A 26,434-nucleotide genomic window follows, 5' to 3' on the forward strand; every position below is an offset into this window, starting at 1 on the left:
ACTGACGGAGCCCCGGTACTGACACTTTAAAAGTGTATCGCCACTAAGACTTCAGAAAGTTTTTGATAGCCCACACCGCGCATGCGCAAGTGCCTTCTCGCCAAACGTAGGCGTGTGGTCCCTCAGTTCAGATAATCCAGCTAAGAAGCCAACCAGGGGAGGTGGGTGGGTTGTGAGAATATCTGCCTGCTGTCCCTGGAAAGAGACTACACCACATTCAGAAAATACCTGAAGACTCACCTCTTTGACAATTAGCTGTCAGTCTCTGTATAGCTCCCCCTACTTCTATGTTCACTCCTCTAGCTTCTTCATACCCCCTTCCCCCTCTACTTTCCCTTCTCTTTGATCTGTTGCCTTGAGTCTGTATAAGTATGTGTGACTCACAAATGGAAGATTAGATTAGATTAGACTCATAACTAGGCAAGTCTGGCACATGGCCACCGACATGGCCGCTGCTCTGGAAGTCAGCTCTAAAGTGTCATAGGCTGAACAAACCATATATTTACAGAGCTGAAAAGACGAGGATAGGAGCTGCTGGAAACCCTTTGACTTATGAGAAGGCACATAATAATAATAATAATTTATTTTTATATACCGCATACCCAAAAGTTCTAGGCGGTTTACAATAATTAAGCATAGACTTCTGATAAGCAGAAAACTGCTTGAGGAAATGTTTAAGGTAGAAGGAAAAATAGAAATTATAGTTTCCTGATCGATTTGCCAGCATGGAGTTCTGATAAAGCTGGTGCCCAAATTTATCCATTGTACACCCCTCTCTACTAGGAGGGGCAGAAGCATATAAACTTGCTGACGATTTCTTTAAAGTGGATTCTACTACCAGGGATTAATGGGGGAGCTGTGGTTTCTGGGAGAGAAACCACTTTATATAGAGACTCAAGTTTCTTTGGCGCAATCGTAATAGATAGAGGAGTCTCAAAATTCTTATAGAAAGTCTCTTAAAATGCCATGCAAGGTCAGTTTAAGCATCTCTCAAGGAGGTTGATCATAGAACCTCCAAGGGAATAGATAAATCATTTCCCATTCGACAAATGAATTTCGAGAAGGATATTTTTTCAGTTGGTGAAGAAGCTCTGATGGGTGATCGTCATGGAGATTCTGATGCAGAAGATCCTTCGGCTTCAGTAGTAGATAGAGAGGCAGGGTCCGAGTCTCCTAAGATCAGAATCATGAAGCATTGTTGGGGACCAATGATGGGATCAGTGCCAGACCGGTGTCAGGGTGTCAACATGCTTGCGTTTGTGGGACACCTTACCAGACTTTACCGGTGTTTGAGCTTTCGATGTTTGAGTGGATGGAGTCTGGTGCCAAGAGGATCAATGCTTTGATGTCCCAGTGGAAGACCTGGAGCGGCGTGAGCTGGAATGATGACGTATAGGCTGGACATCAATGATATCAGTGGTCAGTGTCGTGATATGCTCAGACTGGACCTGCACCAGAAGAGTTGGTGCTGATACAGGGAGAAGTTGTATTGGGACCAACATTTGAAAATGCTCACCAAGTTCATCCCTAAGCAAAGCATCAATTTTTTGCTTAAGGGTTAACACCAGTATGGAAGGCGGTAACTTTTTTGCCGGTGCCGAAGGTGCGACACAGTCTGGCGATGAGGAAGCCGATGAAGAGGCACTCACCCATATGGGAACTGTGCGCCTACAGGACTTTTGCAAGGTCAGCATGACTTGACTCAATGCAGCTTTGACCTATGTCCCAGAGGGTGATGGGGAAGGCTTCTTAGCCGGCTTACCCAATGGAATGGTATACTGAGAGACCGGAGTCAGCGTTGGTGGATCCTTTGACGTCAAAGACTTTGGTGTTGATTTAGTTGGTGCAGTCGGTGTTGGAGACGATGTCAGCTCTCCCTCCATGACAACACTGAAGAGTTTCTGCTGCTGCAAAATATGATTCTTTAAAGTTCTTTTTTGCAAAGAAGAGGAGCGCTTACAATTCTCGGGATGGTGCTTGGGCCCTAAACACTGGAGGCACCACTTGTGAGGGTCAGTTACCGAAACAGCCTGAGCACAACGACTGCACTTTTTAAATTCCATCAGCGGGCGTGACATGGACGGGAAGACCACCTTAGCTAAATTGAACTCGATGGCTGAAGTGGTCCAACAGGCCTCGCCAGGCCAAAACCCGATGACGGTTAAAAGAAAAGATTTTTTTAAAAAAAGTTTTTATATAAGAAAAAAGAAAAAGAAAGACTTTGACTAAAAGTTAGAAAACCATGAGAGCGGGAAGGCAGCAAAAAATTTTCAACAGCCATTGAAACATGACTTCTTAGTTCCATGGAAACTAAGAAACTTAGGGACCGCGCACCTACGTTGGGCGGGAAGGCACTCGCGCATGCGCAGTGCAGGCTATCGCAAACTTTCTGAAGTCTTAAAGTGGCAATGCACTTTTAAAGTGTCTGTACCGGGGCTAAGTCGGTGACGTCACCCATGTGTGAAAATATTCTTGTCCTGGGATAATCAGCAATATTTAATGCTGATACCTGGACAAGGCTTTGCTTTGAATATCCGGACATACAGCTAGATATTTACCCCTAATTACTTTACATGGAATTTTAAGTCATATTGAAGGGGCAAAATTTGCTGATATGTTTCTCTATGGTACATATTTGCATGCAAATCCATAAGAAAATGTTACCAAACAGTCAAGGAAAGACAAAAGATTTCACAAATAAAAACAATCTGATTTTATTGTTGTATTACAAAACATATGTATAATTTGGCAACCCTTGTAGTTCCAGTTCTGTTGCTTTTTACAGCCTTTTGAGTGGAGGAAATGTTAGAAATTAAGATGAAATTATTGAACTTTGGAGACTAAAAGTTACAGCCCTCCCACCAGAAAAAAAAATACCCTCACATAATTCCACTACCCAAGAGGGAACATAAGTAAAAGCAGCAGGCGAAACTTGCAATGTCATTGATTGAAACATCAAAAAGCTGGACCTTCCAGGGGTTCTTCAATACGGTCTATTGCGCTGATCACTTCTAAAGTCGCTCCTACAAGAAATGTTTTTAAAATTATAAAAATAATTAAATTTTATAACAACTCATTTTAAGAAAATTCCTCATACAAAATATTTACCTACACTCATTCCTGTGATCCACAGTAATCTGGTTACTCTACTATATGAGCAATATGATTAGAACACTGGTCCAGTAATATTATAGCTAACCTGAATACTGTAATTTTAAACTTTAAGTGTGTAACACTTTAAACTAAAGCAGATTTTGTTCTATGTCCCTAATGCCATGACTCCAAGCTAAATATCAATTCAGATGGCATATTTTTGGATGGATTTTTTCATTATCCTGCAATTTTCTCAATCGGATCTATCACCTCTGAACCTACATTCATGATCTGGGAATTTTCCTTCCTGCTCCTGAGCTTTCTGGAACCCTGTAATTATGGTCACCAGGTATTATCCTTAAGCAACATCTATGATCAATCTCTTACTGTTCCCATCAGCCTTGCATGTGAACCTGAGCCACCGGTTAGATTATCTCCTCAATTCCAAGCCACATCAAAATAATTGGTGGGAAACCCTATATCGATAAGATGGACTTGGTTTTTACAGCATGTGGCTAATGTATGGGAGATGCCTTAAATCAGATTAAACTTGCCTTTCAATCCTAACACACACTTGCTATTCCTTACATTATCTGTGTTCCATCTTCAAGGGCTTCTTGGAAATGCCCAGGTTGTCTGCCTTTAGAAAATGCTGCGAGACTAACACACACAAACTCCAGAACTTCACTGCACATCCTTCTTACCAGGCCAACTGCCCTAACCGTGACTGCCTCTAAACTGGGCATGATTGTGTTTATGCTACCATATGCCTCTACAAGCTGCATATGTTGTTTATGGAATGCCATCATTTTATGCTGCCCAAGCTTGGCTTTGCAGCATTCAGTGTAATATAAAGAAACAAAACAAAAAATAAAGGTGATACCCTTTTTATTGGCTAAATACATTTTTGAGTAGCTTTCAAAGAAACCCTTCTTCAGATCAGAACTAAGCAAATGTTGACAAATACCAGAAGCACGGAAAGGAAATCCAACAGGACTGCAGTAAGGAACGAATGTCAGGAAACCAAAGAAAAATACTGCAGAAACAAAGCACTTGATGACAAGTCTTTATTTCAGTCAATAAATGTGGTTGAAATGTAGTGATGAAGGAACAGGGAACAGACACGGTCCGTGTTTCGATCCACACATCTTCCTCAGGGGTCTGATGAGTTCCTAACAGGTCACAACAATGTACAAATAATCTGTAACTCGCAGTGAGGTACTAGTGCCTAGAAAAACTGCGTGTCAGCCTGCAGGTGGAAAAAGGATCTTAAATTTTCATCACAGATACTCCGAAATAACATCCCTCTCCAAATAGTAACTACAACAAAAATATTGGGAGTAACATTAGATCAGGATCTTTCTTATCATAACCAAATTAGTTCAGTAGTTAAAAATTGCTTTTATAAGTTACGTCTCATCAGATCATTATGAAAAGTTTTAAAACCTGAAGCTCTCAACATTCTAATCCACTCATTAATCATCTCTAGGCTAGATTATTGCAATACTTTATTCCATGGCATAACCAATAAAGAAATAAGAAGGCTACAGATAATACAAAACACAGCAATAAAAAATTATTACAAATTCAAAAAATATGACCATGTTACACCACTTTTACAAGCTGCACATTGGCTCCCAATCACACACAGAATAACTTTTAAAATCATACTGTTAACTTTTAAAATTCAACAATCACATGCTCCGATATTTCTGGATCGTCTCTTGATACCGTATTCTCCATTTAGGGCACTCAGATCAACACAACAACATTTATTAACTATTCCTTCTCTAAAAATAATAGGGACCAGGAGATCCACTATTTTCTCAGTCATAGCACCCAAGCTTTGGAACAATTTACCACTATACCTATGTATATGAACCTTCCATAGAAAAATTCAAGTGCTCCTTAAAAAGCTTTCTGTATAAGGACGCATTCAAGACATAGACAGCATAACTTACCAATTACTAAACCTTTAGATCCTAATCAATCTTACGAGTAGGTCGCCAAATTATCCTTTATTTTATCTTATTTTCTTCTTATGTGTTCCCACCATATGTGTTCTTCCCTAAATGTTTCTTTTCTTTCTTAAAAATCCCCCTTGCCTTTTGTACCAGTTTGTATTAGAACGTATAGAATTTGTATAAAATGTCTTGTTTTGTCCTCCTCTTTTTTAAAAAAAATTGTTATACGCATTGAAATATATGATATTGCGTAGATAACAAATCTTAATAAACTTGAAACTACATTTCAACAACGTTTATTGACTGACATAAAGACTTGTCATCAAGTGCAGAATACTTAAGTAAACATAAAAGCATTCCAATGGCAGTCTCACGGGAAAAGGCGGGTAAGAAAGAAACAGGGAGAGCTGGGTGGGTGATAAGAGGGTCACAAAGTAGTACAATTTAATGGTTTGTAATGTGATAGAAAACTAAGATCTCTGTTAAGTCCAGTTTGGGGGGTTTCAAAATATTTTATCATTCTGATGTCAAAAGTCTTACATTTCTGGACTGGGGTTCCCCCCAAAAAAACAAACTGTTTATTGATTTTTATAAATGCAATGAACAAAGAGTGCCATCCACATATTGTACAGTGTTACATCGATTACAGAAGCACTCTAATGCCAAACAATGAGTCAACAGACTCCACCCCACCCCTCAACAGCCTGGAACCGAAAGTCTGGCGGGGGTCAAAAAGTGCACCATGAAATGAAACAAAAAAAAAATCCTAGGGTATCAAAGATCTAACAGATTTAAAGCAATCTGACAAATTATCCAGAGAACCCCAGATGGCCTGAAATGTCCCAGTATGGCCAGCCACAGTTCATTCATAATGATAATGCAGGCAAAGCGTCTCCCACAAAAAACACGGTTACTTACCATAACAGGCGTTATCCAGGGACAGCAGGAAGATATTCTCAAATGTGGGTGATGTCACCGATGGAGCTCCGGTACGGACACTTTAAAAGTGCATTGCCACTTTAAGACTTTCAGAAAGTTCACGATAGCCTGCGCAAGTGCCTTCCCGCCCAACGCAGGAACGCGGTCCCTCACTTCAGTAAGCCAGCTAAGAAGCCAACCCAGGGAGGTGGGTGGGTTGTGAGAATATCTGCCTGCTGTCCCTGGGTAACACCTGTTTCAGTAAGCAACCGTGCTTTATATCAGGAAAAGCAGGCAGCATATTCTCACATGTGGGTGACCTCCAAACTAACCAGAATGGGACGGTGGGAGTGTTGGCCTTTTAGGAAAATAAGGAGAAATTAGGTTCTTACCTGCTAATTTACTTTCTTTTAGCTTCTCCAGACCAGTAGAGGTTAACTTTACGAATGGGTATATATCTAATCATGACCAGCAGGTGGAGACTGAAAACAAAACTTTGGGACAGTATATCCTAGCCCCTCCTCTCTACTTCCCTCAGTCTGCCGAATAGCCAAGCAGAACCAAGAACTGGAAAACAACAGAGAGAAAAAACAATACTCCGAAAGGAGTAACAAATAACATACCCAAAAATGCTGTTGGAAAATGCAGAGGAGAAATTCCCGAAGGAAGAAGGTCCCCACAGCTCGCCAGCTAAGCCAGCCGAGCCACAGCCGCTGTTCTTCAATTCTCCCCGGCCCTAGAAAAATACTAGAACCCGCAGCAAAAACCAAAAAACTGCCCGCGCAACAGCCCCAACAACAACAACAACAGACAGGGTGGGGACCTCTACTGGTCTGGAGAAGCTAAAAGAAAGTAAATTAGCAGGTAAGAACCTAATTTCTCCTTCTTTAGCACTCTCCAGACCAGTAGAGGTTAACTTTACGAATGGGACGTACCAAAGCAGTCCCTCTCACGGGCGGGACCCCCGAAGGGCCGATACCAGAACACGCTCACCGAACACCGCGTCCCGACGCGCCTGAACATCTACCCGATAATGCCGAACAAATGAATGCAAGGAGGACCAAACCGCAGCCTTACAAATATCCACCGGAGGCACGAGCGACGACTCAGCCCAAGAAGCCGCCTGACCCCTAGTGGAATGAGCCTTGAGAAACTCCGGAACCGGCTTCTGACTCAGAAGATAAGCGGAAGCAATCATCTCCTTGATCCAGCGCGCAATAGTAGCCTTAGAAGCGCCAGCCCCCCGACGAGGACCCGCCAGAAGCACAAAGAGATGATCGGAGCTCCGAAAATCCCGGGTCCGCTGCACATAAGCATGGAGGACCCGACCGACATCCAACTTGCGCAGCTGTCGTTGCTCAGAAGAACCCTCCCGACTACCCAAGACCGGGAGGACCACCGATTGATTGACATGAAAAGGAGAAACTACCTTCGGCAGAAAGGAAGGAACAGGCCGCAAAACAACCCGCTCCTTCGAAAACTCCAGGAAGGGAGCCCTACAAGAGAAAGCCTGTAGCTCAGACACCCGTCTAACGGAAGTAATGGCCACCAAAAAGACCGACTTCAGCGTAAGGTCCTTCAACGAACAGCCATCCAACGGCTCGAAAGGAGGGCGCACTAGAACAGAGAGAACCAGATTGAGATCCCAAGAGGGAATCGAGGGCCTTATGGGAGGCCTGAGCAACTTGGCCGCCCTAAGAAAGCGAATCACATCAGGAATGGCTGACAAACGCTGACCTGTCACCAGCCCCCGAAAAGCCGACAGGGCCGCCAGATGAACCCGGAGAGAAGACCAGGCCAGGCCCCTATCCAGGCCATCCTGCAAAAACTCCAGAATGTTAGGCAGAGAAGCGCGAAAGGAGACCACTCCCCGCGCTCGGCACCATTCCTCAAAAAGACGCCAAACCCGCACATAAGCCCGAGAGGTAGAAAGCCTCCGGGACCCCAAAAGTGTAGAGATCACCTTGTCGGAATATCCCTTCTTACTCAGGCGGCCCCTTTCAAGAGCCAAGCCGTAAGACAAAAGGGAGACGGGTCGAACATGGGAATGGGACCCTGCGTCAGAAGATCGCACCCGAGAGGCAGAGGAAGAGGATCCGCCACCAGATGCCTCACCAGATCCGCATACCACGGACGACGAGGCCAATCCGGAGCCACCAAGACCACCAGCCCCGGATGGCGAACAATGCGAAGCAGTACTCTGCCCACTAATGGCCAAGGAGGGAACACATACAACAGCCCCTCCGTTGGCCACGGTTGGACCAGAGCATCCAGACCCTCGGCCAGATCGTCCCTGCGACGACTGAAGAAGCGGGGTACTTTGGCGTTGCCACTTGTAGCCATCAGATCCATCAGGGGCTGCCCCCAAGCACGCACTAGCAACTGAAACGCCTCGGCGCCGAGACACCACTCTCCCGGATCCAAGAAGTGACGACTGAGGAAGTCCGCCTGAACGTTTTCTACCCCTGCAATGTGAGAGGCCGAGAGGTCCAGAAGATGCGACTCCGCCCAAACCATGAGCCGAGCCGCCTCCTGCGCCACCAGAGTGCTCTTGGTGCCCCCCTGACGATTGACATAAGCCACCGCCGTGGCATTGTCCGACAGGACTCTGACCGACTTGCCCAACAAAAGGGAGTGGAAAGCCAACAGCGCCAGCCGGACCGCCCTGGTCTCCAACACGTTGATCGACCAGGAGGTCTCCTCCGTGGACCAGGTTCCCTGAGCTGAGTGACCCAGGCACTGGGCCCCCCAACCCAGGAGACTCGCATCCGTAAGGAGCACCGTCCACCGCGGAAGATCCAGACCCACCCCCTGAACTAGGTGAGGGGTCCGGAGCCACCAACGCAGACTGCAGCGCGCCAAGCCTCGCAGGGGAACCGGAACATCCATCCCGTGCCTCTGGGGAGACCACCTCCGGAGCAGAGCATACTGGAGAGGACGCATGTGGGCCCGCGCCCACCTCACCACGTCCAGGGACGCCGCCATCGACCCCAGGACCTGGAGGAAATCTCGCGCCCGAGGACACCGGGACGCCAAAAGCAGGCGAATCTGAGACTGCAATTTGCTCACCCGGGCCTCTGGGAGGAAGACCTTCCCCAAGGAGGTGTCGAACAGCACCCCGAGGTACTCCAGACGCTGAGCCGGAACCAACCGACTCTTGGCAAGGTTGACCACCCAGCCCAGCGACCGGAGAAACTCCACCACCCGAGCCGTAACCCGGGAGCTTTCCTGCAACGACTTGGCCCGAATTAACCAGTCGTCCAGGTAGGGGTGTACCAGGATGCCCTCCGACCGCAAGGCTGCCGCGACGACCACCATCACCTTGGTGAACGTCCGGGGAGCCGTGGCCAGCCCAAAGGGAAGCGCACAGAACTGATAGTGCCGACCCAAGATCGCAAAGTGCAGGAAACGCTGATGAGAGGCCCGAATAGGAACATGCAAGTAGGCCTCCGTCAGATCGAGAGAAGTGAGAAACTCCCCCGGCTGAACCGCCAGAATGACCGACCGCAGCGTTTCCATACGGAAAGAGGGAACCTTGAGAGCCCTGTTGACCCCTTTCAAATCGAGGATGGGCCGAAAAGTCCCCTCCTTCTTGGGCACCACAAAGTAAATGGAGTACCTGCCCGTGCCCCACTCCGGGGGGGGCACCGGAACTACTGCCCTGAGATCTAGCAAGCGCTGAAGGGTCTGGCGAAACGCCAGCGTCTTCCCAGGAGTCTGACATGGAGAAGCGAGGAAAAAATCCGGCAGAGAGCGGGCGAACTCCAGGGCATAACCGTCCCGCACCACCTCCAGGACCCACTGATCGGACGTGATCTCGGCCCATTTGGGAAAAAAGTCGCGCAGCCGGGCCCCCACCGGAACCAAGGGGGGCGCCGGCAAGGCGTCATTGTGCAGGACGGGAAGCGGGGGAACCGGCGGAGGGATTCCCTGCCCCCCGACGGGCCCCCCGAAAGGGCTGCATGCGCTGGAAGAACCGACCCCGGGAAAACCCCGGAGACTGGAAAGAAGCAGCCCCACGCCCAGGGCGATACTTGCGAAATTCCCGCAAACGCCCCCGGGCCGCACCACCCCGAGACGCCGGGCGGGCACGGTCCTCCGACAAACGGGGAACTTTCGAGTCCGACAGAGTCTGAATCAACTTATCCAAGTCCTCTCCAAATAAAAACGACCCCCGAAAGGGAAATTTAGTAAGCTTAGCTTTGGACGCAGCATCCGCCGCCCAAGCGCGCAGCCACAACACACGCCTTGCGGCCACGCCAAAAGCCATGGACTTAGCCGAGATCCGCACCAAGTCATACAGAGCATCCGAGAGGAATGAGGCAGCCATCTCAATCTTCGCTACCTCCTGATCCACCAGAGACCAGTCGTCAGACTCTCGATCCAAGACCCGCTCCGCCCACCGAAACACGGCGCGAGCGACCAGTCCCCCACAAATAGCCGCCTGGACCCCAAAGGCAGAGACTTGAAAATTTTGCTTAAGGATGGTCTCCAATTTGCGCTCCTCAGAGTCCCGCAAAGCAGAACCGCCCTCAACAGGCACTGTATGCCGCTTGGAAATAGCCGAGACCACCGCATCCACGACTGGCGAAGCTAACGTAGCCCGATCCCCTTCAGGAATGGGATACAGGCGAGCCATGCTGCGCGCCAGCCGAAACGGCGTCTCCGGCGTTTTCCACTGCTCAAGAATAATATCCCGAATATCCTGATGCATAGGAAAAGAGCGGGAAACGGAACGGATCCCTCGTAACAGAGGGTCCCCCACACGCGGAGTCTCCGGCGGCGCGTCCTCAAAACGCAAAGCCGAAGAAACCTGTTGAATAAGGTCAGGCAGCTCATCTCTCTGAAAAAGGCGCACCACGGACGCCTCGTCACTGGAGAACGGGAAACCCGACAACCCGCCGCCAGCCTCCGTCCCCTCCAGAGGGTCCTGGAATTCCTCAGAAGGGTCCAGGTCCTCCTCCAGACCGACACGTTCCTCCGACCACAAATCCTCGTCCCACGACACCCGCGGACGCTTGGACAAGAGAGGCGGCGGAGGGGACGTCACGTCAGACGAGAGAGGCAAAGCCGCAGGGAGCGCGGAGGAAACCCCACCCCCCGAGACCCCCTGGGCGCAACCGGGACCCCCAGCCGCCTGAAAATAGGCTTTGCATAATGAAAAGAAAAAATCAGGGGAAAAACTCCCCGAGGGTCCCAAGGGACTCCCTGCCACAGCAGGGGACCCAGCAGAAACCTGCCCCTGCTTAGCCAAAACAGGGGGAAGGTCACCTGAGGTGGAAGACAAAATGGAGGGGCCAGACAGAGAAGATGGCGTCTTTCCCGCCAAAACAGCTCCCTCCATAGCCTGCAGCGGCTGAGAGACCTGAATAGTCTCAGCCGCTAAAACAGGCAAGCCGGCATCAGCTGTCAAAATATCAGCTGAGAGGGAATCCTCTAAAACCCGACCGTCGGCGGCTCGGGGAATCCCTCCGTGGGCGGACGAAGAAGACCGGGCTTCTCCACCGTTCCCTGCCGACTCGCGAGGCACCATCGGCGGGGAGCTCTGGGCGCCTGCAGCCGCTGCCGACGGAGCTCCTCCACCGCACCGGCCTGAACACCGCTTGCACAGGCCGGCCGCGAGTGCCTCGCGTCTGGAGCACAATGAGCACTTTTTCCCTTTAGAAGTGCTCATTGCTCCATACGCGACCTAGCTGTAAAAAAGTGCCGGTTAGTTGAAAAAATACAGTAAAATACAGTTTTCTTAAAGGGATACAACCCTCCAGACCAGCACTACCTCAGGATTTTTTTTTTTTTTTTTTTACAGAACAGACTCCACAGGCTCTCGAAGCAATATGCCTTGCTTGATTTAGGGGGCAAGGCTTACTGCTGAGGCTCCTCTAAAAAAATATGGGGAGGTGGAGGAAGTGGGGGGAGGGACCCCGCTCGTGACCCGCCGGGTTTGACACCCCCGAGGTCGGACGAACCCCCAAACAGAGTCCGTCCAAGCTCCGTCCGGCTAAAAACAGGGACAATAAACCCCTAAACAAATTCCAACAGCCCTACCAAGGGAGATGGGTACAGATCACTCAACACCTGCTGGAGACTGAAAGAAGACTGAGGGAAGTAGAGAGGAGGGGCTAGGATATACTGTCCCAAAGTTTTGTTTTCAGTCTCCACCTGCTGGTCATGATTAGATATATACCCATTCGTAAAGTTAACCTCTACTGGTCTGGAGAGTGCTAAAGAAATTTTGTTAACACTGACTGGCCAAAGTGCCCATCCCGTCAGGAGAAAGACTCCAGACAGTAATGTGAGGTAAATGTGTGAACCGAGGAGCAGGTGGCAGCTTTACAGATTTCCTCAATAGGGGTAGATCTAAGGAAAGCTATGGAAGCTGCCATAGCTCGGACTTTGTGGGCTGTGACACAACTCTCCAGTTGCAGTCCAGCCTGAGCATAACAGAATGATATACAGGAAGCCAACCAGTTGGAAATCGTTCTCTTGGAAACAGGATGCCCTAACTTCTTAGGATCATAGGAGATGAAAAGTTAAGGAGATGATCTATGCAGCTTTGTTCTGTTAAGATAGTAGGCCAAAGCTCGCTTGCAATCCAGGGTATGAAGCACAATCGATTGATTGAGATGGAATTCCATGACAACTTTCGGCAGAAACATTGGATGTGTGCGAAGAACCACTTTGTCATAGTGGAACACTGTGAAAGGTGGATCTGCCACTAATGCCTGAAAGTTCACCGACTCTCCTTGCAGAAGTGCGTGAGATGAGAAAAACAACTTTCCAGGTTAAGGTACTTGAGATGAGCCATGGACATTGGTTCAAATGGAGTCTTCATTAATCTGGAAACAACATTAAGATCCCAGACCACTGGGGAGGTTTGAGAGGTGGTTTCACATTGAAAAGTCCTTTCATGAATCTGGAGACCAGAGGATGAGCAGCGAGAGGTTTACCCTCCACTAGATGGTGAAAAGCTGTAATAGCGTTGAGATGGACTCTGATAGATGTAGACTTGAGCCCAGAATCAGACAAACCAAGAAGATAATCCAGCGCCAGTGAAACTGAAATGGATGGCCTTGATCTATTTTATATTTTAATGTTACTCGCTTAGTATGTAATAAGCGATTTATCAAATTTAAATAAACTTGAAACTTGATTGTGGATCATAGTGATGGAGGAGACACCAGAAGGAGAAATGAGTCCACTTCTGCTGATAACATTGTTGAGTGGCTGGTTTCCTGGAGGCTTCTAGAATAAGTCTCACTGGCTGAGAAAGCCGAAATTAAGCAGTATTCAGCCCAAGAGATAAATAGCTGTCAGGTGTAGATACTGAAGGTTGGGATGTAGCATTGCACCTTGACTCAGTATAAGAAGATAGAAATATCGACAGAGGTATGGGTTCCCTGTAACTGAGCTGTAGAAGGGAGAACCAAGGCTGCCTGGGCCACCGAGGAGCTATGAGAATCATGGTGATGGACTCCTGGCTGGACTTTGAAAAGAGTCCTGAGAATGAGAGGAGTAGGTGGAAACGCATAGAGAAACTTGCGGGTCCAATCCAGCAGAAACGCATTTGCCTCCAGACGGTGAGGTGAGCAAAGCCTGGAGCAGAACTGGGGCAACTTGTTGTTGTGGGAAGATGCAAACAAGTCCACTTGAGGAGTGCCCCACTGAGCAAAGATGGGATGGAGAGTTGCAGAGTTCAGCATCCATTCGTGAGGTTGAAGAATTCGGCTGAGCTTGTCTGCTAAGCAATTCTGTTCCCCCTGAATGTAAACTGCCCTGAGGAACATATTCCAAGCAGTGGCCCATAACCAAATCTTTTGAGCTTCCTGGCAAAGGAGGAGAGATCCCGTTCCTCTCTGCTTGTTGATATAATACATCGCTATCTGATTGTCCGTGCGCAGCAACAGAATTTGATCGTGGAAGAGATGTTGGAAGCATAATAAATCACCTTGAGTTCCAGAAGATTGATATGAAACTTCTGTTCTTGGTTGACCAATGACCTTGAGTCTGAAGGCCATCCAGATGTGCCCCCCAGGCATAAGTGGATGCATCCATGGTCAAAACGTTTTGATGGGGAGGCGTGTGAAAAAGCAGACCTCTGGAGAGATTGGAGGATCTGTCCACTAGAGTACATTACACTAGAGTACATTTCTTGAAATCGTTCAGCACCCTCTTTGATATGGAGGGCCGACATAAAGTCAAAAGGCTCAATGGTCAGGGAGCTCAAGTGAAGAATATAACGGAAAAAGTCATAGCTCCCTGGGTTGAAAAAGGGCCTTGAAGTGATCTGAAGGTCAAACAATAAAATACTATTGGGAAGAACCTGCTCTAGCGGAAAATGAGTTGCCTGATGGGGACTATTTAGCTTATTACCAGATCCGACATTTCATGCATGCCCAAGGATGGGGATCCTGATCACCTGTGGGGCAGGAACAACTAGAGGATTTGTGGTTGGTTTTGCGGAAGGTCCCTAGACGGCTTTCTGTGTTGTATCAGTACTGGAGGAGAAATTCTAGTTTCTCCTTTCAGACCCATAGGGAGGGGGATTTAGGACAGAAGATTACTACTAAAGAATGGGGCTTCCTCTTGTGCATTGGTTCAGGAGAATGCTTATAAGGTTCTGACCAGGTACTATACACCAGAGTGATTGCACAGAATGTTTCCTGGGGTGTCTGATCAATGTTGGAGATGTAGTATAGCTGTGGGGTCTTTTTTACATATTTGGTGGGACTGTTTAGTGCTACGCCCCTTTTGGAAGGGAGTGGTTCATACCCTGATTGAAATCATTGGAGGTCAAGTGGGAGCAACACCTCAGAGCTGTTTACTAGGGTTGTATAATAATAAGGAACATCAATGGCAAACTAAGCGCCTAGGCTTGGCGGTGGCAAAAGGTTTAATAGCAAACCATTGGAAAAGTACTATAGCATCAACTCATGATGAATGGCTTAATTTGCTGTCTTTAGGGAAGATGGAAATAGCGGTGGCTAAATGTCGCTTTACTTATGTATCCCATAGTTCTACTTGACATAAATTGGGGGACATATTGCATGCTCTTTAAGAGGTTTCTCTAGCCTTCTCAACATGCTGATCTGTTGAGGGAGGGTAGGGGTGGTATAAGATCCCATGTGCTTCTGGGAACTGTCTCTGCAGAGTTGGGGGGGACAGGTAGGGGGAATTGTTGTTTTATTACACATTATTGGTCTATCTTACTACTCTGTGCTTGCTGTATATTTGATGTAAATTTGTGGTGCTGGTGTGATTGTATACTTTTTCTTTCACAAAATTCATAATAAAAATTTAAATATAAAAAAAAATAATATTGCGAAGGCACAAAAAAAGCTTCAAAGTTCGATGCACTGAGGAGAGACTGCATACAGCGGAAAACGTAGAGCTGTTGATTATGCGTGCTGAGGTTGGGCAAGAAGGCACCTGCACATGTGTGGTGTGGGCACTGCCTAAAGATTTAAAGTGACAGTGCACTTGGGAGTGTCTGCACCGGGTTCCAAGGATTACGTCACCCACGTGAGAATATTATGCCTGCTTGTCTTCTGAGAAAAATTCCCACCTTATTTCATTTACGTTTTATTTCTATATATTACTTTTAAAACTAACACGGCTTCTACACCATTTTATGTGAAACAGGACACAGGCATTTGTCATTAAACTGCTGCAAGGATGAACATTTCAGCAATACATACTTCACAGACCTATTCAGGTTTGGCTCCTAAACTGAGTCTTACCTGCCTCCCATTTTGCCCCCATATCCACCACCTCTGTCTCCACCTCTACCGCCACGACCTCTATAACCTCTGTCACCTCCATAGCCTCCTCTACCGCCACGATCTGCAATACAGAAAATATGAAGTTAAATATTCCAGATTTTGCCAAATGCTCTAAATTCTCTTTAGATCAATGTTTGTAGCAACTACTCTTTCCCACCTGATTGTGCATCTTCTGGTCTGGGCTCATCACACTGATTGCAGGTATTTCTTCGGGCAAAATTCATATTTCCACATGATCTGCAAAGGAAAATTTTATTCAAGAAAGATTCACATTTAAACAAAACCCTGACTGCAGAGATGCATCTCTAATATAATTTTAAAAAAGCCAAGTCCTTCGAGTCTAGATAAAACTTCAAGGTATATGGTAAATCTAACATTGTGAGGCATAATTTTATAAGTAGGTTTTCAAGCTCAAGTGCATTCATATAAAAGCAGGCACTAAGATATACTGGTTGATATTCAGCCCTTGGTGGTCAACATTGTTTAAACGCCTGCCACCATGGGCAGAACTAGCCCCAGGCAGAATATTGACCAGGATGTGCATAGATGGTGCCCTCACCACCTCTGATTTCTCACCCCAAAGACATGAAGGCCTGACTGTGCCTCCCCTCCCCCGATCTATCTTTTCTAACCCCGGTGGTCCTAAAGGCAACAGCATTGCCCCATCATGCCTGTCTATAGCAGCTCCTTTCACAAAATGTCCACCTTGACCCCTAGTGTCAGCCTTGTGGTATTCACTAGTACTACAAGGTTGCCGTTAGAAGTTGCAACAGCCGTTTTGAGAAAGGAGCTGTGATAAGCAGGACCAAGTGGGCAAACCTCCTTGTCCGTAGGCCCCACTAAACTACCAGCGATAGAAAAGGTAGGCCTACTGGAGGTGGTGGGGGGGGGGGGGGGTCAGTCAGCTCTTCATGTTGTCAGGGTAGGAGGGAGGGGAAAATCAGAGGTGGTGAGGGCACTTGCATCTCTTATGCAAATCCTGGCCAATCACAGAAGGGGAGGCGCCATACTGCCAGCTGATATTTCGACCAGCACCCGGTTACCCTTTTTTGCTGTCTTATCTGCTTAACTGGTTAATGGTCTGAATATTTCTGCTAACCAGTTATGTACAGCCTCTGCCCAAGCTATGCCCATGGACCGCTCTAGCACTAACTGGACTGTGCAGGCTCCATTAGAGCTCATATCTAGTGGCACTATGTTTAAATACGCTGAATATCAGTGGATAGGTGGGTTCACTTAATCACTTAATATCGGGTTGACAGTGCCTATTTATATGTGATATACATGTTGGCATGCCCAGTTATGGAAAATGGGCAGGATTAGCACATTTGAATGTAGCTGGTCTTAGTGTACTCAAGTACTGTGATTTTATTGCGTTTTGATAAAAGGTACTTTGGTTTTTCTTGAAAAGATGGCATATAAATTCCTGAACCAAATTAATAAAAAAATCCTTAAAACCACACTATTTTTAGAAGCATTCCAATAAGGTTGAAACGCCGAATGCTGGCTTTAAGATGAACAGTACTGTGAAGATCTATTTAAAATGCGATTACTCATCTGTAAATCAACACGTTTGTAAAAGTCTTCTTTGTCATATTCTGTGCACGTTATTGCTGTAATGTCGCCTAGATATAGGCGGTTGATACATTTTTAAGATAAATAAAAATAAGCAACGCAAGCTGGCACAACTATGTAGCAGCTTTTGTGGAGTCAATTTTATAAAAAGGCATATAATAAATGTGTTACTTTTTAAAATATTAATTCACACAGGAAGAGTTTGACTATCATATTTAATTAACTATGATCAAAATGGGTCAGTCATGTATCCATTATCAGTTCAACTAATTAAATTATATTCAATTCATACAAAAAAAATTTGTCTTTACAATATTTATAAAATTTTCAAAACAATTCCTAACTCCATGGTGTATTCACTTTAATTTGAAAATTTTGCATGAGCAATCAAGGCATACCTCGCTAACCTTCTACACCAGGGGTGTCCAACCTTTTGGCTTCCCTGGGCCACATTGGCTGAAAAAATTATTTCTGGGGCTGCACAAACGTGCAAACAATGCAGCAAGACAGAGGAGGGAGCCGGCAAGACGGTAAACACCCCGGGGCAGCAGAGGAAAGCACTGCATCGCCCTCGGGCCACAGGTTGGACACCCCTGTTCTACACTGAAGATCTTACTAGAGAAAACCAATTGGCAAAATGAGAACTAGCAGCCGTATACAGGGGCCGACATCCCTGTGCGTTGGAGAAAGTGGGATCATTTCCATACAGCACGACTTCCTTAAAAATCAAAATACTTGAGCTTGCTAGCAGGTAGAAATAAATCTCTAATTCTTGTTCCTAGGCTATAAAAAACAAAACCAGATACTAGAACCCTGATTAAGCTCCTGCTGCCTTGCTTCTGCTTGCAGGAGGTTGCATATTTCCCAAATTATATGGAATATCTTAAGCATGAGAAATTGTTTTGTAAACTATTATTGATCCCAATTTGAGAAAAATATGCCTATGTGCCACATGGGGTCAGTCTAACACCATGCAGACTCATTTTGGAGGAAAAGCCAAGCTTTGAACATCTGTTTCATTAAACAGACATGCCTCCTTAAACAGTTAAACTAAGTTACAAGCAATTAAACATCTCCTGAAATTATAAGCTGATTTTCTCCTTAGGTCCACTAAAATTAAACTTTGACCTACATTAAAGAGCTTCATGTAGAACACAAACTTGTATTTTTTGAACTTTCATCTTAGGGGGAAAAAAGATAAATTTATGCTTACGGGTTAGGACAAACCCAGTCTCCATTCTTTGGTGCTCCACCGCCACCACCCTGAAAACCCCCACGACCACCAAAGCCACCACCTGCGCTGCCTCCCCTGTAACCTGTGGATACAATTACAAAATACTTTAGAACACATAATGTGAAGAATGTAATCATTTCTCCGAGGAGAAGCAGGATGCAAATATTCTGAATGACGTCATCCGACAGAGCCCAGTGCAGGAACTGTTCCCTAGTGACTATTCCAGAGGCATTTGAGAGTTCACTGCATATGCACACGCACCTTCCCACCTACCACCTGTCTTTTCCAGAGAAGTGTGTATGCCCTGAAGAGCTGGCAAGATGCTGTGCGAGATGAGCACAGAATTCTAAAACAATCTCTTTCCAAGTCTGAGCCTCCCAGTCCCTCCGGGGGTGGGGAGAGGTCCCAGGGAGGAACTGAAAAGTGAGTCTTGATGTCTTGGCTTATGACAGTGGATTTTTCCACTACAGAATGGTGAGGAAGTTGAAGTTCTGTTTATTTGATATACCGCTAGTATAAAACCAAGGTTAAAATCTAAGCCAGTGTTCTTCAACCACCGATCTGTGGACAGGTGCCAGTCTACAGAAATTTTCTGCCTGTCCACAGGGCCGGCACATCCATCGGGCCCAAGACAGTATTCTTCAGCCGCCAGTCCACGGTGCCATCAACGCGGCATCTTCGGGCTGGCTCCTTGAGTGCTGCAGGGCACAAAGCCATGGGAAAAGGCTCCTACGCGCGTCCTGCGCCTGAACCGAAAGCCTTCTCTCTGACGTCACAACGTCAGAGGGAAGGCTTCCAGATGAGGTGCAGGACGTGCGCGAGGAGCCGCTGCCCACAGCTTTGTGCACTGCAGCACTCAGGAAGAGGGAGCTGGCCCAAAGACGCCTCGTTGATCGCACCATGGACCAGCCCGAAGATAACACTGGCAAGGTACATGGAGGGAGAGAGACAACAATGGTAGGAGGAATGCTTTTATTTTTTTATTTAGTGATTGATTTACATCTGCTGTCTGTTCAGGAAGAAATGCATTTGCTTCTTTTCCTCTGGGGTTGTACTGCTTGCAGAGTCTTGCATCTTAGGGTTTGTTTGTAAATATTAGTACTTTTAGTTTTTGGTCCTGCATTTGCATGGGGTGATCTGTTTTCTGGTAGGAATGAATGCTGAAAAGCATACAGTGTCCCCGCTTTTCCTTTTTTTTGTAATTAAGTAAACTTAAGAGTAAAGAAAAAAATAGGATAAAAATACATGAGTAGGAAGACAAAGGTAAAAAATTTGAACATTCAAAAATACAACTTCTTAGCTCCGTGGAAAACTAAGAACTGAGGTACCGCGAGTCTACATTGGGTGGCACTTGAGCACTCGAGTCTACGTTGGAAGGAACTCGAGTATGCACGGTGCAGGGAGTTCACAAACTTTCTCAAGTTCTTCAAGTGGCGAAGCACTTTTAAAGCTGTCCGAACCGGGGCTCCGTGGATGACGTCACCCAAATGTGAGAAAATGCTGCCTGCTTCTCCTGGGATAAAGAAGCACTTGTATCAGAAAACTCAAAATTAATGACAAAGTTCATAAACACCAGCCACTATAATCTTTTTCCAAGCTCATGTAGATTTACTTTTTCCCTATACCCCTTTGCTCTAACTAAATGTGATCAGGAAAAGGATGCTCCTCAATTTAAGAGAACTTTGACTAATTATGACTGTTACAAGCTATTCTTTATTTAAGTACCTTCTTACTTCTCATTTATAATCTTAATGTATATTTTCTTCAAACCGCTTAGAACCTAACGGATGTAGCGGTATATAAGAAATAAATTACATTACATTACATTCTCTGTCCTCTGAAAGATCCATTACACAAACTTCAGCAGTGTAGTCTGACTCTTCCTTTACAGAGCATTAATACTAAATATGCATTTTTCCCTTTCAAAGCTGGAATAATTCTTACATAGGAAGACAACTTTGGCAAAATATACCTCCACCCCGTCGTCCTCCACCTCCACCACCACCACCACCACCACCACTGCTGCCTCCTCGCATGAACTCAGGTCTTCTGGTTGCAAATGAAACTCTTATAACATTTCCATGGAAATCCTTTCCTGGAAGACAGTAAGTTCCAGCATAACTGAAGATTTAGTCAGCAGTGAGTGCAAACATTGTCACAGTTCTGACAGGATAGATAACTTCATACATATAGAAAAAACCTCCCTACAAATGAAAACATTTAGATGAGAGAAAAAGTCAAAACGCTTATGTCTGTATGCTTACCATTAACTTGTTTAATTGTGATATATACCCACACTATACCCAAACAAAAGACAGAACATTGTACATTGCCCTATGTGGTATTACTTGAAAGGTAAAGAATGAATTTTAACCTTTTAGGTCTAGGTTAAATGCCTACTGTCCCACACTCTTAACTCCTACACAGCTACATTCAGAATCATGTCAGTTTACAATCATAAAGGCAAAAAGGCATATTATCATATCTGATTGGTCCATACTAGCTACTGCTTGAACCAAGAGCCACTGGATTCAGTGGAGCGCCAGCATCATCATTTGCTGCCATCCCTTCTTCTTCACCACATAATTATTACTTTTCTCACTAAAAGTGATATATGGAAAATGCAGGAAAACTAACATTTCAGAGTTGCCATCTTTGGACAATTGTTTCTTTTTGGAGTAGAGCTGGGGCCTAAGCAGCATGGTGTATAAGGGAAACAGTGCTAGAAAATTCACACAACAGTTTTCCTCAAGATCTGAGTGGTTCCATCTCATCCCTAGGCTAGCAAGTCAAACATCCATAGTGCTCAAAATACATATACTGTACTGTATATACTCAAATATAAACCGGGATTTTGGGGCTACAAAGGAGAAATTAGGTTCTTACCTGCTAATTTACTTTCTTTTAGCGTCTCCAGACCAGTAGAGGTTAATCTTTACGAATGGTGCGCGCCTTGGCTCATGGGTATCCCATCCTGGAGAGGGATAGGGCTACCTTAATTTCGCCAGTGGTGGACGCGGTGGTCTTGGCACTTACTAAGCACTTACAAGTCACAAAGAACAACCGAGAGGAACGAGGCAGTCATCTCAATCTTCACCATCTCCTGATCCACTAAGGACCAGTCATCAGACTCACGATCCAGGAAACGCTCAGACCACCGAAACACGGTGAGAGCCACCAGCCCCACACAAATAGCTGCTTGGATCCCCAAGGCAGAAACATCAAAATTATACTTAAGAAGTGTCTCTAACGTATGCTCCTCAGAGACCCTAAGAGCAAAACCGTCCATAACAGGCACGGTATGCCGCTTAGTAAGTGCTGATACCACCGCGTCCATCACTGGCGAAATTAAGGTAGCCCTATCCCCCTCCGGGATGGGATACCCATGAGCCAAGGCGCGCATCATTCGTAAAGATTAACCTCTACTGGTCTGGAGAGTGCTAAAGAAATTGAGGTTCCGATTAATATTTGAGCCAACACCCCCTCCCAGAATTATTGCAGGCCACTGCCGCCAGGTTCTGCACACTCCCTGCCCTATCTTCATATCTCCTGGTGGAGGTGCAATGGGCAGGAGCGAGCTTTCCGAGGTCCTGCCCCGCTGCCGCAGATTGAGTTTCTTCAGCTGCTGAGTGGAATGAGCAGGAGCGCAATTTGGTGCTGCTGCTTGGCGCTGAGCAGCTTTCTTGACAGGAGAGGAAGGGAAGGGAGCTGGGTGCAATACCTGGCAGGGGAGGGAGGGAAGGGGGCTGGGTTCAGAGCTTGACAGAAGGGGGCTGGGTGCAGAGCCTGACAGGGCAGGGCACTTGAATATTAAGCTGCCCGACTTATATTCGAGTCAACCATATTTTTATTTTTTTTTTTTCCTTCTTTTTCAGGGGAATGGGAGGTCTCGACTTATATTCGAGTATATATGGTATATTGTAGTTGAATCCCTCAAAAATTTGATGTACTTGGTTCCTACGAAGTTAAGTTCTGACTGACACCCTGCATCCTGGGCTCCAAAATTCCAATGGGATTCTCAATGATATAAAACTTCTCACCTTATATTCTCCTCTCGTGAAAAAGTCCTTCCCCACCCCCCTTTTAAAAGAATAGTCACTTATTATTCCTGTATTCTCTTCCCTCCCTTGTTCTAGGCTTAGAATGTTCACTTCCTTTTGTTCTCATGTTCTCTGGTTCTACAATGCTCATATGATGGCATTTTCTTGATTGAACAGTAGTATATCAAACGCTCAAATATTGGGCCACTTGTATTAGCCTTATCCTTTAAAAATAAATGAAAGCAAAGATTGTTCTCAAATGTGTCTCCTACCATCAAACCAGTCAATGGCTGCTTTTGCAGAAGGAGGATCATCAAAAGACACTGTGGCTTCTCCCTTTGGCTTGCCAGTCTCCTTGTCTGTGTAGAGGTTTATCATGAGCTTACCAGTCTTTTTGTTGGTCTGAAACATGACAAGAAAAGTGAATTGAGGAAGACTGTAGTTTAACAGTTTAAACTTATATAAAAACTTGTATTTTATTTATCGAGTACAGCTTCTGCTCTTCAGGAGTGACGATATACTGCAGAGGCAGTGCTCACAGCCTCTGGGGAAAAGTCCCTGCCATCACACATCACCTACTATTCAAGCTCTGGGTACACATTTACCAGAACCTGGGGGTAGCTACAGACCAACTTCTAGCCAAGAACTGTAGCTGCAGTAGCTGGGTTAAATTAAAGGGGTTAAAAATTTCAGGTAGTTAGAGCTGTAGTCCCATTATCCTTCATCTACAACTCGGCTAAAAGCAGGTTTCAGAAAAAATTCACTAAAATTACTGAAAGATTAGTGTGCTAAGATTATCATGGGAAACCACTTATTCCATCAAGCCTTAACTCCCAATGTAAAGCCTTACTTAAGACTCCTCGGTTCTTAGACTATATATAAAAAAAATGTATGCACAGCTGTTAAGAGAATACTGTAACCCTTGGCTTAGGGATCACTTCCTGCCTCTCCTTTCAGGTGACCTATCCTCTCCATGGCAGCACAAAAGATGCCAAGCTATAGATGGGATTTCTTTATGACGCTAAGCCTAAATAACTACTAAATGGAATACCATCACGGTGTGAGATTTGGTTATAGAAACATGATGGCAGATAAAGGCCAAATGGCCCATGTAGTCTGCCCATCTGCAGTAACCATTATCATGTAGATTCATTTTTAAGCTATTCTGGATTTTGTCAATATCTCTATTGTCCACTTCTATTAGCTTTGATTATTGCATGTATGATGGTGTTTTCAGTTTACTGCAATTATAGGATTAAACACGGTCAAAATGCCCTACAATATTGTACATATTAAGCTATTGATATCATTTGCATTCTATAGCAATTTTGCAACTTACACATTATAGAAGGATTAGGTTCTTACCTTGATAATCCTCTTTCCTTATGAATGGGTTATGAACCCCAACTCGTGAGTTGGATTTTAAAAGATGTCAATCATTTTTCTCAGCTCTGCCTCTTTTTCTCTCTGGGCAGTAGTGCTGCCCAATTCACCGATCCATGTTGGCGAATCAATTCATTGTCCAAGAAACCTGGACTCACCAATTCAGCGACCCCCCCCCCCCCCATCCTGGTGAGACCTGACATACCTCCAAGGCCTCCTAAAAAAACAGCAGCAGGGAAGCCCTCTGAACAGGGTACTTTGCAGCCTTTTCCGCTGGGGCCTTCCCTCTGCCGCATCACTGATGACATCGGTGATGCAGCAGAGGGAAACCCTAGCGGGGTAGGTTGAGAAGCAGCCCGTTCAGAGTGCTATTGCTGCTTTAGAAGGCCTCAGAGGTATGTCAGGTTTCACGGTGGGAGGATTGGTGGGGTGCTGCTACACAGGGGGATGGGAAGGAAGATGCCGCATATGGAGGGAGAAAGAAAGAACTGAGGTGGAGGACAGAAAGGGGGGGGAGACAAAACAGATGTAGAAAGTGGTGAGAGAGAAATCCTTCATATGGTGGAGGGGAGGGAGACATGCATGGAGAAGAGAGAGGGAGAAATTTTGGACAAAGGGTGGAGGTCGGGGAGAGATGATGCATGAGGAAAGAGAAAGAAATGTTGCACATGATAATGGAGGGGAGGAAAGGAGAGATGCTGCATGGAAGGGAATAAAGAGGTTTAACCCTGGGCACAAGGCAGGGAGAGAGAGAGATGGTAGACAGTGAGAAAAACAAATTTTGGATATGACAGTGGAAGGTACAAAAATAATTATATTTTCTATTTTGTGATTACAATATATCAGATTTGAAATGTATATCCTGCCAGAGCTAGTGTTAAATAGTGAGCGTGAGCTAGGACCTAACAGAGAGAAAAATAATTTTTTATTTTGTTTACATCAGAGCGCCAGTGTGGGGTTGGAGAGGGCAATAGGGGGTGAGGTGGGTAGAAAAAAATACAAAATAAACCTGCTAGGATGAGGGCAATACTGAAAACATTACTGAAACTATCCAAAGAAAACACGAGCAGAAGAAATAAGCTCTTACAAGCTTGGCATGTAAAAAGCAAAAACTGGATTCTACTGAGCATGCTCCAGGATACGCTAGCCGAGGGGTGGGGTTATAACTTCAATCATCTGAAGCTTTCTAGGTGGTCCGAGATGCTGGTCCCGGAATAAAGTGGGATTATATAAGAAATAAGGCTAGGGAGCGAGATCAAGGATAGATTGCAGAACATTTAACTGTTCTGCAATCTATCCTTGATCTGGCTCCCTAGCCTTATTTCTTATATAATCCAGAAATTAGGACCTGACTGCCTGGTCTGTTGCATTGGCAACTCCACTAAAGATGGGGTGGGGGGCAGCAACAGTGCCCTAGAGCAGTGTTCTTAAACTTTTTGACACCTAAGGACCAGCAGAAATAAAATAATTATTTTGTGGACCGGCAGTTGAAAAAACACTGGTCTAAGTCGTGACCATCTCCACTCAATCTCCACCCCTGACCCCGCCCCCATAATAGTACTAATTGTAACACCATTTTTCCACCCATTTTTCATACACACATTATACACACATACAATATAATCGTATTAACAACACATAATGATTAACCACAAAATTAAAATACACAAAGCACACTGTATGCTTTCTAATATTCATTCCTACCAGAAAACCGATCACCCCATGCAAATGCAGGACCAAAAACTAAAAGTACTAATATTTACAAACAAACCCTAAGATGCAAGACTCTGCAAGCAGTGCAACCCCAGAGAAATAGAAACAAATGCATTTCTTCCTGAACAGACAGCAGATGTAAAGTCACTAAATAAAAAAAATAAAAGCATTTCCCCTACCGTTGTTGTCTCTCTCCCTCCATGTGCCTTGCCTTCTGGCCTGCCCCCGGTGTTAGCTTCAGGCTGGTCCACAGTGCGATCAATGCAGGGTCTTTGGGCCGGCTCCCTGAGTGCTGCATTGCACAAAGCCTTGGGAAAAAGCTGCTCACGTGCTTCCCACGCCTCATATAGAAACTTTCCCTCTGATGTTGCGACATCAGAGAGAAGGCTTCCGGGTCAGATGCAGGCCACGGGTAGGAGCCTTTTCCCACAGCTTTGAGCACTGTAGCACTCAGGGAGCTGGCCCGAAGACGCCGCATTGATCGTACCGAGGACTGGCGGCTACAGAACAATCTCTTGGGCCCGATGGAGGTGCCGGCCCTGTGGACCAGCAGAAAATTTCTGCGGACCGGCGGTTGAAGAACACTGCCCTAGAGCTCCAGGCACCATGCTTTGAAGGGGATTGATGCTGATGTTTCTTAGGCTTCCCTCAACATTCAGTAGTGGGATTCTTTGATGCAGATGAAAGCTTCATCCTAAGTGTCAGGTCCGATGTTGATTAGTCCTTGGGCCTACG

General features: G+C 45.8%; 1 protein-coding gene across 1 annotated transcript in view; it reads right to left on the reverse strand.

Moving 5' to 3' along the window:
* Nucleotides 1–2,689: 2,689 nt before the first annotated feature.
* The window catches only part of TAF15 (TATA-box binding protein associated factor 15), a 95,750-nt gene continuing 72,005 nt past the window's right edge, over nt 2,690–26,434 (reverse strand). Inside the window, exons 11-16 of the mRNA XM_033922953.1 lie at nt 22,876–23,005; nt 20,536–20,658; nt 18,543–18,645; nt 15,912–15,991; nt 15,713–15,815; nt 2,690–3,023 (exon numbers count right to left, since the gene is read on the reverse strand). Coding sequence (XP_033778844.1) covers nt 2,984–3,023; nt 15,713–15,815; nt 15,912–15,991; nt 18,543–18,645; nt 20,536–20,658; nt 22,876–23,005 — 579 coding nt within the window. The 3' untranslated portion in view covers nt 2,690–2,983. The remainder of the gene's footprint in view (nt 3,024–15,712; nt 15,816–15,911; nt 15,992–18,542; nt 18,646–20,535; nt 20,659–22,875; nt 23,006–26,434) is intronic.

The sequence above is a fragment of the Geotrypetes seraphini genome, chromosome 15 (assembly GCF_902459505.1).
Source record: "Geotrypetes seraphini chromosome 15, aGeoSer1.1, whole genome shotgun sequence".
NCBI lineage: Eukaryota > Metazoa > Chordata > Amphibia > Gymnophiona > Dermophiidae > Geotrypetes > Geotrypetes seraphini.